At 41.6% G+C, this 13,454-nt stretch overlaps 1 protein-coding gene across 1 annotated transcript; it reads right to left on the reverse strand.

The window, feature by feature from the left end:
* Positions 1-10,375: 10,375 nt before the first annotated feature.
* Positions 10,376-11,560, reverse strand: LOC148157531 (uncharacterized). The gene has a single exon (XM_088009209.1). The coding sequence runs from the start codon at positions 11,558-11,560 to the stop codon at positions 10,376-10,378; it is 1,185 nt and encodes a 394-aa protein (XP_087865335.1).
* Positions 11,561-13,454: the final 1,894 nt, after the last annotated feature.

The following is a 13,454-nucleotide window of genomic DNA, read 5'->3' on the forward strand; positions in this document are numbered from 1 at the left end:
TTAGACAGCCTTCTGGCCCAAATGCAAGATACTCTGAGGAGACAAAGATAAAATATTCAAAGGGTTTATTTTAGCAAAGAATGTGCAAATGGGATTGATCTTGATCCAAGTGGGCTCTTGGACTCGAGAACCAACTCTGTGTGTGTGTGTGTGTGGGGGTGTGTGTGTGTGTGTGTAGGGGTGTGTGTGTGTGTGTGTGTGTGTGTGTGTGTGCGTGTGTGTGCGCGTGTGTGCGTGTGTGTGCGTGTGTGTGTGTGTGCACATGATTGTTTGTCATGTCTTCCTGTGTTGCCCTTTGATGAACTGGTGACCTGTCCAGAGTGTTCCCCACCTCTGGAGAGAGACACTTCAGCTTCCCCACAACCCTGCAGGAATAAAGGGGAACAGACAATAAATGAATGATTTTGGCTTTGAGTCAAGTGATGTCTGCGAATGCACTGATAATATTTGGAGCACTAAGTGATTCTAAACTTACCCATTTGTGTCTGTCCCAGTGTAGCTGTGAACAGGCTATGATCACAAGCAAGCCAATTTAAACAGATTCAATCTAAATATCACACTTGTTAATTAAGGCAGGAGGAGTGTGTAAAAACACTTATCAATGATTAGCGGCGATAAGCAGTCTGAGCGTGGCGTAGCATGATTACTTCCCTATGCTGAGTTCCTATATAACTGAGCGAGGATACAACAGCATCTGTAAAGAGCCCTGATTACACCATACAGGGAGAGACTGCAGTCTAACGAGGATGATTCAAGACCCTCGTTTCCTCCCAAGGAGGGGTCCATAAGCAAGAGCATGTATGTAGTAGTGACTGAAGTCTTACATGGCTTCATATCATCAGACCTAAGCTCTGATATGGGCTAACAGTGAAGAGAAAATAGTAGAAAAAGAAGAAAGAGTAAAAAGTGATCTGAAGACAATGAGTAAAGGGAGAAAATGTTGGTAAAAAGACTCAGTGAGCCGTATCTCACCAGTCCTGGGTCCCCTTCAGTTGTAGGTCCAAAAGATAATGGTCCGGTACAGTTAAGGTGGAGCCACTGGTGTTACAACACAGTCTATTGAGGGGCATGGAACAATAAACACAAGACATGGTACTCTGTTAGACGTTTAGGTTTCACACCGCCTGCCCAGTTAGAGTCCAACTGCCGGTGGAAAAGCTTTCCTGAGTACACCGGACCATAAGAAAACATATTGAACTGTGCAGTACAAGGCATAAATGTCTAAAGTGTAAACTTCCATTAAATTGAAAGCAGACAAGGTTCTCAGCATGTGTGTCTGAGGTTATAAGCCCGTGTTGTGTTAGCCACGTAGGTGGGCAGTAAATAGAGGAGTGTTCTATTCCTTTCTTGCTAAGAATATCCTTTTTATGACATTTCTAAATACATCTCAGTATCTAGTTGGTAGAAAAGTTGCCTTGCAGAGAGAAGATCCTGAGTTTGAATCCTGGCTCGGGAACTTATTACATAGAGTTTGGATGCTCTCCCAGATCATGTGCGTATTTCTCTATCTACTCCAGCTTTCTCCCACAATCCAAAACATAACTGTTGATTGGTCTTTCCAAATAGTACTGTCCTATGTCCCTCCATGTGTCTCTGTAATGGACAGGTGACCGGTCCAGGGTGTACCCCACCTCTCACCCAATGACCGCTGGACATAGGCACCAACACCCTCGAGAGCCTACAAGGATAAGCAGATGTAGACCTAGGTTGGATAGATTTTAAATGGTCTTTTCTTTAGTTTTTCTTGTGCATCTAACATACAAGTTGAATTTTTCTGATATTGACTATCCAGACATTAAAATAGTTTCTTGCACAGCCATCATTTTTGCTCCATTTTGTCAGCCTACAGCCATTCCTCGCTTCATTTGCATCCGCTGTGCTATGGAACGGCTACATTACAAAGTGTCCGTGCGACTGAATATATCTGCTCAGATGGTTTTCATGCAGACCTCCAGTTTGTTTTCCTCTCATTTACACACAGATTGGGAGGCTTTCGCTGGCTCTGAAAACAATTCCATCGCCCACGGAGCGCACTGATGGGGAAGGAGCCTGTGGAAGGGGAGAGTTTGTTGATGACAAGAAGAAGCAAGGGGGATGTCTCTCAGTCCGTCTTTGCCACACACATCACAACTGAACTCCATTTACAGTGCATCAAAGCATCTCTCCATCTCATTTCTCCCTAATAACCTTCCATCTTTCAGGGCTTTTCATTTAGCCTCAAGTACTCCAAATGATTCTGCAGAAATTAAGCGTGCTGCTGAAGGAGAGGCAGCACAAAGGAGGGAAGATGAGATTACCAGCGCAAACTTTTTTACAATTTCTATTTTCCTCCGCGTGCCTCTCTGCTGAACTCTATTCGGATTCCATCACGGAATCTCGCTGTTTAAATTCCTTCCTAATTAGCCACCTTTCATTCAGAGGGAGCGTGCTGTCTGCTGCCCGGTCCTGCTGCTGCAGCCTGTTGACATGGCACGGCTCAGCGTGAAAGTGTGTGTGAGTAGCTGTGGGTGGTCAGTCACTTGTGTTTCCAGGAGACTAAATCAATAGGCAGTTAGCCGATAAGGCTGGGTGTATGAGTTCATTGCTTGCTCCAGAAAAGGGAAAGACTTAAGGCTCTGGAAAAACGCTCATGGCAAGGCTCATGTTTATTTGTGGGCTTTTACACAATCCAGCAATAGCATAAGTGAATACACACACACACACACACACACACACGCACACACACACCCCCCCACACACCTGCACACACATGCGCACACAGATGCAGGTTGGGTACAGTTTGGTGATTCTGAACTGTGGCAAAGATCCCCAAGAGGCTTTGACTGGTCACACTGTTTATCATTTGCATTAATGAGGGCACGTTCATGACTGTGTGTGTGCCTGGCTGTTCGGCTAAATGAATGCACCTGCATGCGCTTCTGTTCCCGTATGTGTGTCTGACTGAGGTGAACAGCGAGGATCTTTGTATTGGCGCCCGTCTCTGTTCTCTTTGTGCGTGTGTTTTTGTGTGTGTGACCTGCTCAAGTGTGTGACATTTAATGCTTTTGACAAGTAGCCGGTACAGGCTGAACCTGTGGGAATATCACAAGTCAATATTTCAATACAACACCCACAATGCCCTGCAGCGAGAGGCAGGAAGTGCACACAGGAGGGTTAATAAGCCTGGGATTTTGTCAGAGCGTTGCACGATGCGGTAGATAACAAGGTGTGTGTCTGTGCGCCGTGTTGTGTCTGGTTTTCTGCATGCATGCCCTTCATTTCTTAGTTGTGCTGTAGCCTCGCCGCACACTAATCGTGCAACTGTTTCCACATAAAACGGCGGGCCAAGCGAGGTGCTAGCAGTGATGTTTATGAGGCCTCTTTTCTCTCAGGGTGTCTGCAAGTTTCAACGTCTGTACTTTCTCTCTCTTGTGAGAACAAAATGACATAACTCTGTTCTTGCATCCGAAGTCTGGGAGTTCTTGCAGTTTTCATTGACATATCTTCTGGGCAGAGCTTTATCCTCACGTGGTGTCTGACAAGTGGTGTGTGTGTGTGTTTACTGATCTGATATTTGGATGCCTTGGGATGTGAGAAACTCCTAGGAGAGCTGCACTTGAGCATGTTCTAACGGTTTTGAGAGTAGAAGTGGAACTGACAAGCCACATGAAGTGTGGTATTAGGTTTGGACCCATGAACCATGTAAATATGCAATTGGAACTCAAATGCTAACTCCCTCCTTACAATCCACTGGAGGCACTTTCACTGGTAAGATGCGCTTTGAACTTAGCCCGGCATTTTGAGGCACAAACATGCAGTAAGCAACATTTGAAGGTCTAAAGCAGCTTGTGTCATCATCTGCTTGTTTAATTTTCCACCTTCAGACACACACACACAACCCCACACACGCAAACACACACACACACACAGATTATGGAACAACATTAATCACACAGGTTTGCAGGCTTCTCCCTGGGGCTACTCTCCTGAACTGAACCCCAGATGGCTACAACAACAAATCACTTTGTTTTTGCTCTGGACTTTCTAGATAATGCAGCATGCAGCAGAAGGTGAGTGGTAAGGTTAGCCAGAGGGGAAAACCAGCCGGCGCAAGGCTCTCACAATTACAGCAAAGACGTATGTGCATGTCCGTAACCGAGCAGCGCATTTCATCCCCCAGCTTCAGGCGTCGCGTCACAGGCTCATGCACTATTGGATGCTGTGGACTACAGCTGTGGAAGGCTGTGTAATGTGATGCGATTGAAGAAGACAGGAAGGTCAGTTAGAAGGGGCTGTTAAAGGAGGAAAAAGAGAATGTTTGTGCTTGTAGAGGTCATTTCTGGGACCTTGGCCAGACACAGTGAGAGATGTTTCTGATGGGCGGCGGTGTGTCAGCCTCACGGCGTTCCTTTACGTATTCAGTGACCAAGCACCAGTTATAGCGTAGCTTAATCTTGTCACATGCCCCGCAGCTGGAGCATCTGCCACTGACATCAGTTAATTATCTCAAACCAAAGACTCGTTTCTGAGCTGTTGCTCTTATATAAGGCCACTGCTCTTTAAATTTAAACTGTCCACAGAGACACTCATTCGGGGTCAGTTCATACAGAAGCAGTCATGGTTGATGCATGAAAAAGAATCATGACGGCGTAGCCAAAAGAAATGCTTTTTGAGACATGTTAATTTTTTAAAAACTATATAATCTTTCCATATTATAAGCCAAAACATTCTGAAGTAGATAAAAAAAAGGGCAACTGAAAATGGTTTTTCATGAGGTGAAAGAAAATCATAAAATGTGCTTGTTGTAATGTACAACAAAAAAAAAATTGTATAAACACAATACTGAAAAAACTACTCAGGTGTTTTGGCATTTGGAGAGGAAGACATCAACAGGCAACGAGAGGAAACAACGAGGAGCTGATCTCAAGTGAGGATGGACTCATGTCATACAGGTATGTGATGTACATAATTACCAGAATAGAAATTTCTATTAATGCTCTAAATCCGTTTGATTTCTTACACATTTCCACTCGATTCTCATCACCCTTCAGGGCTTCATGTGGGATTCCTCCTGTTAAGCTTGATTTCCACTGTAGAACTTAAACCGAGCCAACAAGGTAACAGAACAAAGTCATGTTTCTGTACATGACTCCCTGATCTAGTCTCCCAGTAGTTGTAGTTTGGCAGTAGGAAAGGAAGTGAGCAAAGCCATCCAGTCTATATTTGTCACACTTCCAGATATTGAGAAAGTAAAGTTGCAGCAAAATAAATATTTGACATTTCACTATTGGCAAAGATGTCTTTTGGCTCCTTACAATGGGGGTTTGTTGTTTACAGCACACAGAATTTATGGTTAGCTTCATAGCATAGCTTACTTCACGGTTTAGCTGACGCATTACACACATCACGGCCAAACACCAGCGCAAAATCAGATCCATTCATTTAAATCTTCAACAGATTTCATGCCTGAGGGAAGCAATTGTTTTTCAATAGCCGCGGGTCCAGACCCTTGTACGAAGCACAGCGAAGAACAATGAGCATTTTTTTAAAAATTTTGTATAAAAAATAGTAATCGGTTTTCACTATTAAATATTTTCAACTCCGTTAGACAATTATGAACTTTGAAAAAAGATGATTTGACAATATTTTCTTTTGACCCTAAATCATAAACTTTTGGCGAAAATACCCAGGAAGATTCAACAAATGATATTTATTATTCTACTATTTCAGTTCTTTGAATACATTTCAGGTAATTGACTTCTAACGCACTTAGAATAGAATAGAATAGAATTCAACTTTATTGTCATTGCACCGTCACAAGTACAAGCAACGAAATGTAGTTTGCATCTATCCAAAAGTGCTATACAGGGTATAAATATTTACAGGTGTACAAAGGTGGTTATGAAAATAAAATGTTCAGTATAAATATAATATAATATAGATAAAAATATGGGAGCTACTTTTAAAGGTTATTTTTTTGTTACTTTGGAGCATTTATATTTAATTTGATTTATAGTAGGGGTGGAAATGTAATCAGTTAATTTCAATTACTGAAAGACAACTAATTTAACAAGTTAAACAAATAACCGTTTGCATTATACAGAATGCATGATTTTCTGGTTTCATGATTATACTGAAGCATACGTCTCAGTTTAATTGTTTTAACTGTTAGCTGACTTACGGCTAACAGTTAAAACACCAAAAAGCTTAAACTAAAAACTCTACCAAATAAATGCAAAGCAAATGAGGAACATTCTGTGTAACTATGTAACATCAGTGAGACAAACCGGCCGCTGCAGTGGTGCTCCATTCGAGCAGGGACCCACCCACTGCTCTGTCCTGGCCCATAAGTACCTGATTAGCCCTGCCACTTCTGTCCCATGTGAGGGACTCTTCTCACTAGCAGGGCACATTGTAAATAATAGCAGAGCTGCCTTGAGCTCTGAAAATGTGAATAGGCTAGTCCGTCTCAGCAACTGGCTGGAAGAGAGGGAGAAGAAATAACCTTGGAGGGACGATGAGTCCTGTGGGTTTGCTAGGTTTTATCTAGAATGCTCAAACAGTTTTAGCTCAATGTACAAAATAACTACTGCTAGCTAGCATAGCGTGGAGTTACAAGAAGAAACCTGTCATGTGTCAGTTTATGTATCTGGTTCATTTCTCAAAGGAAAAGTTAATCCAAAGGCTTTGGATGAACGGATATTTTTGTGCAGAATTAGCGGTACGTGGATTTCATTGATACATAAAGGTAAGACAGCAATAAGATGTTTTTTTTTTTATGAAATGTGCGTTTTGTGGGCAGTTTGTATGTCTAAATAATTCAGTTAAGAAGAAGCGGTAGCTAATCTACCACAGCAATTATTTATTAATTAAACATTAAGCCTAAAACGTACTACAGCAACAGACTAAATGTTCTGTTCTGTGTGCAAAATAAATTCTTGAATATTTTTTGGTGTTAAATCCTAAAACATGAAGTGGCATTGTTGTCAGTTGCTATAGCAACGAGTCTGCGTAGCTTGACAAATACAGATCACTTTGCTGTGGATCATAGCACGAAATCAATACCTACATTTCTAAGTTTCACTGAGTTAACGTGGCTATGGATGACATGTAAAAGGTTAGTCTTTTTGCCCTCCAGCGTTGTATGCCTGCCCAAAATTTCCGTACGTCCAATAACATGCATTGTGCCTAAGTCATAAGTCAGTGCCTCACCAGCAATGAACCTCACCGCACGTCACAGTGGTGCCTGTGGGGCAGTCACCCCCAAACTGGAGCAGTGACTAAAATAGATCCCAGGAACAACATCAGACATCTCAGTCCAGAAATGTGCAGTTCTAGGCACAGCCAAGATACTGCGCAGAACCCTCAAGCTCCCAGGCCTCTGGTAGAGGATCCGAGCTCAGAGGATGAAAGAGAGACCACCCGCGGAGGGTGAGAAGGGAATTTTTTTTTTTTTTAGATAGATAGTTTTTGCTTTTCACTGTAACTTGTGACAGCACCTTTTTTGTAGACAGAAAATGAATGACAAGAGAGAAAAGGGATTAAAAAACTATACACTTTCATTTACCCTTAAGGGCTAAGAGAAAAAAAATTATCTTGCTGTGTATTGGATGAAAAGGAAAGAGAAAAATCAAAAAATTATTTTTTCAAAGAATTTTTTTTTCTCTCCTTTGGTGTTTTTTGTAGAAATGAAAGAAAAAAATATTCTTTATAATGATTAAGATTTAATGGAAAAACACAATTGGTTACATTTTGTACATCGATTTTTTTTTTATGTTTCCCCTTCCAGAAAAATACATGTTCCATGGGGACTAAGCAAAATTTGTTTTTGGGGCCCTCTATATCCGCTATTAACGTGGATTAATAGCAAATCAACAGATGAATAGATCATTCACACAGCTGCTATAAAATCACTGCACCTCTGAATAATGTTGTTTATGTTATATCTTGTATGCATATTGAATTAACTAAGCAATAAATTGGTTGTATTACCAGGAGCTGAAGCAGCTGCAGCCATATAGGGCGTCACGATGGTAAGATAATATCAACTAGTGGTAAAAGTAAAAAAAAAAAAGGCATGCTCTGGACTTAAGATGGAGTACATGCACAGATATTCATGACATGCTTTGATTAAACTAATTTATGTTCGGTGTAATTCCAGTGCAGAAAAATTAACTTTATACCAGGTGAGTCTCTCTCACCTGAGAATGTGAACCTCTTCCGGGCTGATTCTGTGCCTTCAAATAATTTAAACAGTGTTCCTGAAGAAGATTCATAACTTATAAGGGTAACACTTTATTTGAAGGTGTGTGTATAAGACTGGCATGACACTGTTATAAACATGACATAACACCTGTCATGAACAGAAAGAAGTCTTTATGAATGTTTATGACTGTTGTCATGATGTGTCTGTCATTCGGTAAATAATGACACTTTTAATGCAAAGTTGCTTTAAAAGTTGCATTAAAAGTCCATTAAAAATGCCAACTTTGCATTAAATTATCATAATTTACAAAATCATGCAAAGTTGGCATTTTTAATGAATTTTTAATACAACTTTTAGAGCAACTTTTCATTAAAAGTGTCATTGTTTACCAAATGACACTTCATGACAACTGCCATAAACATTCATAAAGACTCCTTCATGTTTATGACAGTGTCATGTCAGTCTTATGCACACCCCTTCAAATAAAGTGTTACTTATAAGGGCTTATAAGTAACAGGTCTGAATAAAAACAGTCTGTGTGCTACACTCAAGAGAGAGATTCATTTGATGCATCAAAGAGTGATGTCATCAATGATGATGTAATTGTTACCATAGGAACTGAACATTCTAATGATGCATTCACACCAAACACATTTTGAGCATCAGGGGAATCGGGTTTATATTCAAAGTCTATGTGGAGCGTCCAACGTTGCACTAGATGCTCGAAGTGGACCGCATCTGCCCTCAACGCACCTCCACATAGAGTTTGAATGTAAACCAGACAAGCCTGATGCTCAAAATGTATTTGATGTGAACGCACCATTATATGTACAGTGTCATATTATGTCCATCATAATAGGACCAAGGCTTGGTCCTAATATGATGGATTCATTGCTTTGGATCAGGGGTAACATTTAGAGGTAAAGTGCGAATTAAGTTTTAGTTAATTAGGAATAGACTAGTATGGGTTAGGGTTAGGGAAAATTGCAGCTACTAAAATGAAGGGAAATCAATGCAAAGTTCTAATATGGGTCGAAATAGATTTGACAAGCCTGTATAACATTTTGTTTTCTAAATCATTCTATAAATAAACAATGATGATATAATGTTAGGTTGTATTTCTGCCAATTGCATACCTGCAGTACATTAGTAGTCTAATGTGCTGAGAAACAACCATTCAGAACCAAAAGTTTGCCTTTTGGTTCTGATTGGGTGTTTCTGGACAGTTTTAATAATGTTTATTTTGGGGGTTTTAACTCTGAAATTGATCTTGTTTTCTCCATTAAATTTGGAGCCAGGAATTTTAATTGCCTGTGTCTGTTTTGATTTCCTAAATTTGTGTAAAGCAGGGGTGCTCAAAGTCGGGCCTGGAGGACCGACTTTGAGCACCCCTGGAGTAAAGAAATTAATTTACAATAATGCCCAGTGTTGGCAAAACCTGGGTTTGGGTAGTGACCTAGGTTAGTACCACCTGGGTGTGGGTCGGTGTAAAGGCCGAGCCGGGCTTAGATTGGTCTTCATGCCAATGCCAACATGAAGGCCCTCCATGCAACCAGTTGAGGTTGGTCGCATGGATGTCTGTCTTTCGTCAGACCTCTGTGTTTGATAGATGGTCTGTCTTTCCTTGGACCTCCCTGGTTGATAGGAGGTCCACCTTTCTTCGGACCTCCCTGGTTGATAGGAGGTCCACCTTTCTTCGGACCTCCCTGGTTGATTGGAGGTCCATCTTTTCTCGGACCTCCCTGGTTGATAGGAGGTCCACCTTTCTTCGGACCTCCTTGGTTGATTGGAGGTCCATCTTTCCTCGGACCTCCCTGGTTGATAGGAGGTCCATCTTTCTTTCTTCGGACCTCCCTGGTTGATAGGAGGTCCACCTTTCTTTGGACCTCCCTGGTTGATAGGAGGTCCACCTTTCTTCGGACCTCCCTGGTTGATTGGAGGTCCTTCTTTCCTCGGACCTCCCTGGTTGATTGGAGCCCTGTATTTCCTCGGACCTCCCTGGTTGATTAGAGGTCCGTCTTTCTTCGGACATCCCTGGTTGATTAGTCTGTTTTGATTTCCTAAATTTGTGTAAAGCAGGGGTGCTCAAAGTCGGGCCTCGAGGACCGACTTTGAGCACCCCTGGAGTAAAGGACTGAATTTACATAATGCCCAGTGTTGGCAAAACTTGGGTTTGGATAGTTACCTAGGTTAGTACCACCTGGGTGTGGGTCGGTGTAAAGGCCGAGCCGGGCTTAGATTGGCCTTCATGCCAATGCCAACATGAAGGCCCTCCATGCAACCAGTTGAGGTTGATCGCATGGACGTCTGTCTTTTGTCAGACCTCTGTGTTTGATAGATGGTCTGTCTTTCCTCGGACCTCCCTGGTTGAGTGAAGGTCCGTCTTTCTTCGGACCTCCCTGGTTGATCAAAGGTATGTCTTTCTTCGGACCTCCCTGGTTGATTGGAGGTCTGCCTTTTCTTGGTCTCCTCTATTTGTAGGGAGCCTACTGTTTGCAAGCTGGATGTGGGTCGGCGCAAAGGCCGAGTCAGGCTATTCATGGAGACCCCTTGTTGACTGAAGGTCTGCCTTTGCTTGGGCTCCTCTGCTTGCAGGGGGGTCTTTGGTTGGGTGGAGACTCTAGGATGGATATTTTCTAGAGCAAGTTTTAACTCCACCTTAAGGTCCGCAATCTGACCCTGGAGAGCTTTCACCGTTTCCTCCTGAGCCTTAAATTTGGAAGCTTGCTCAGAGTGATTTTTGAGCTGCTCCTCATATTCAAGTCTCACTTTGTATTCTTCAACCATTACTTCAATAAGACCTTTATTGCGGAAGGCATATTTTGCAGCCTCCCGCTTGAAGTACTCCAGCTGTTGAAGAACGCTCTTGTCAACTGTGACTTTGGAAGAGTAGGAAACCTTTGACACATCTTTAATCTTTTGCTGGTGACGTTCTTTTTCCAACATTGTTTGCAGCCTTTGAATCTCCTCCTGCTGGGATGTGACTTCAGCCTGACCTGCAACCCTTCGGTCTCTTTCCTCTTGGAGTTCAAAATTCTTTCTCTGCAACTCTGTTTTAAGATCGTCTACCTGCTTTGTCAGATCTTTAACGTGTTGGTTTGTCTCTTCCAAGTCTTCCACTGAGGGGGTAATCTTGAAGCCAGCAGAGGGTGTTGATTTCTGCTCGACTTCCAAAGATGTCTCAAAGTTGCCGGAAGGACTTGATTCCCCCTGGATCTCTGATTGATCTTCCGGCTCAATGGGACTGACGCTGACATCTTCAACAGGGAAAATGACAGCGTCATAGTCGACTTGGATGTTGAGATCTACAATGTCGACCCATGAAAGCTTAGCTGGAAAAGCTTCATGTTTAAAAGCAGTCTGCTGTTGCTTCATGACTGGTAAATTCTCACTTCTCTGGATTCGATACCTAACAAGCTCTGAAGGGTGATCTGCCGCGATTGAACTGTGGAACAGGTCAGAGAAAACTATGTCTGTGAGCCACATTCAAGAGAGAGATTCCCTTGTGATATCATAGAGAGATGACATCACTGCTGATGTCATTGATACCATTGGAACTGAACATTCTATTGTAGCCTGACGTAAAAACATTTTGCTAGACAATAGCTGTGTCCGAATTCAGGGTCTGCATCCTTCGAAGGATGGATTTGTAGGCCGATTACGTCATAGCGTGGCGACAAGGCCTGTCCGAATTCAAATGCATCCTTCAAATGTGTCCTTCTTTACCCCAGATTTGAAGGATGGGTCCGGTGTATCCTTCACGGCCCACGATATCCCATAATTCATTGCGGGTTCCAACTGGGCATTCAGGCAGAGCGATAATGGCAGTGAATAGCGACAAATTATTTAGCTATATAACACTTTAAATGACACAAAGTTTTTAGGTGAGAATGTAAGTGTGTAAATCTCAGATATCTGCTTGGTTCATCAATACATCACCTAATTGCAATATTGCTCTGACATTTTCGGACCTGTCTTCTACCGCTGCGTTAACAACCAGCTCCCCGCCAGCTGTTAGCTGGCCGGGCGCTCCAGGTTCGGTATACCGAGAGAAAACGCCTAACTTCTGGCACATTGTTATAAAAACTACCGCTAGCTTTTCCCAATGAGTGGGAGTTAAACACTGATATTATTCAGACAGGTCTGGTTGAAAAATGTTTGGTTTATAAAGTATTTCAAAGCAAAGCACATTGGTTTGATTCATTAATTAAAGTTAAACCTTCAAACATAATAAGTTCATTTAACCGTAATGTCCTATCTGCGATGTGGAGAGTATTATATTTGTAAATGAATAATTTGTATTCCTTGTAGAAAAGTGCAGTACACATTTGAACATTTTAGAATCAAACTAAGAGATTTCCTTTTTACTATGGAACATCCTTTACTATTAAAGTTGAAGAATAATATAGAAATCAGTAATACAAGACTGAAAAACAAACTTCGGCTCCGTTGTTTTTTGTTTTTTTTCTTCTCCGCTCTCTGCTTCACGCTGTCACGGTTGCTTAGCAACATGAGTTACGCTGAGGTGGGGGCGGGGACAGTTGGTGAAGGCTAGACCTGTCCATCCACAGATATTTTTCTTCCGGTCTTCGTTTATTCCCGGCCTTCGAAGGACCCGTCCTACGTAGACCAGTCGTTCGAAGGATGCAGACCCTGAATTCGGACACAGCTAATGTCAAACATTGAGAAGTTTTAATTTTTGTTATCAAACATTATGAAAAAAAAACAAAACAAAAAAAAACAAAACTCGGAAATATATAGGGCCAAGCTTGAGAATCAACTCAAACCCAATTTTTTTTTAAAGTGATGGTTCAGCTTAATTTATTTTATAGTCATGTTGTTTATATTAACCCTTTCGGTCACTACAGTGGATAGCTATCTAAAAGGCATTTTCTTGTGCTTCTTGTGGATTTTTATGTTATAAATGCACACGGACCACTGAAGTGGACACTAATGCATCATAAAATACACTATCAACTACTGGCCATCAGCTGCAAATGCAAGAAATAATTTTTGTTAAATCCAAAATGACCAACAGACAAAAAAGCATGCCGACCGACCCGGTCCCTCCTTCTACTGTAGACAGATAAAAAAAATATATTGTGACATCAGATAACCCCTAAAGAACAACTTTGTATTTGGAGAAAATTACAATTGATCAACTAAAATAAATTAAATTAAATTATTTTTTTTTCTTACAAAATTTAATTTTTCCTACCTTTTTTCATGCCTTAAGAAAAAAAAGGAAAAAAATCCTCCCACAAAGGAT

This window comes from Poecilia mexicana, unplaced genomic scaffold (genome assembly GCF_051168715.1).
Source record: "Poecilia mexicana isolate PSO_F unplaced genomic scaffold, ASM5116871v1 scaffold_10, whole genome shotgun sequence".
Taxonomy (NCBI): Eukaryota; Metazoa; Chordata; class Actinopteri; order Cyprinodontiformes; family Poeciliidae; genus Poecilia; species Poecilia mexicana.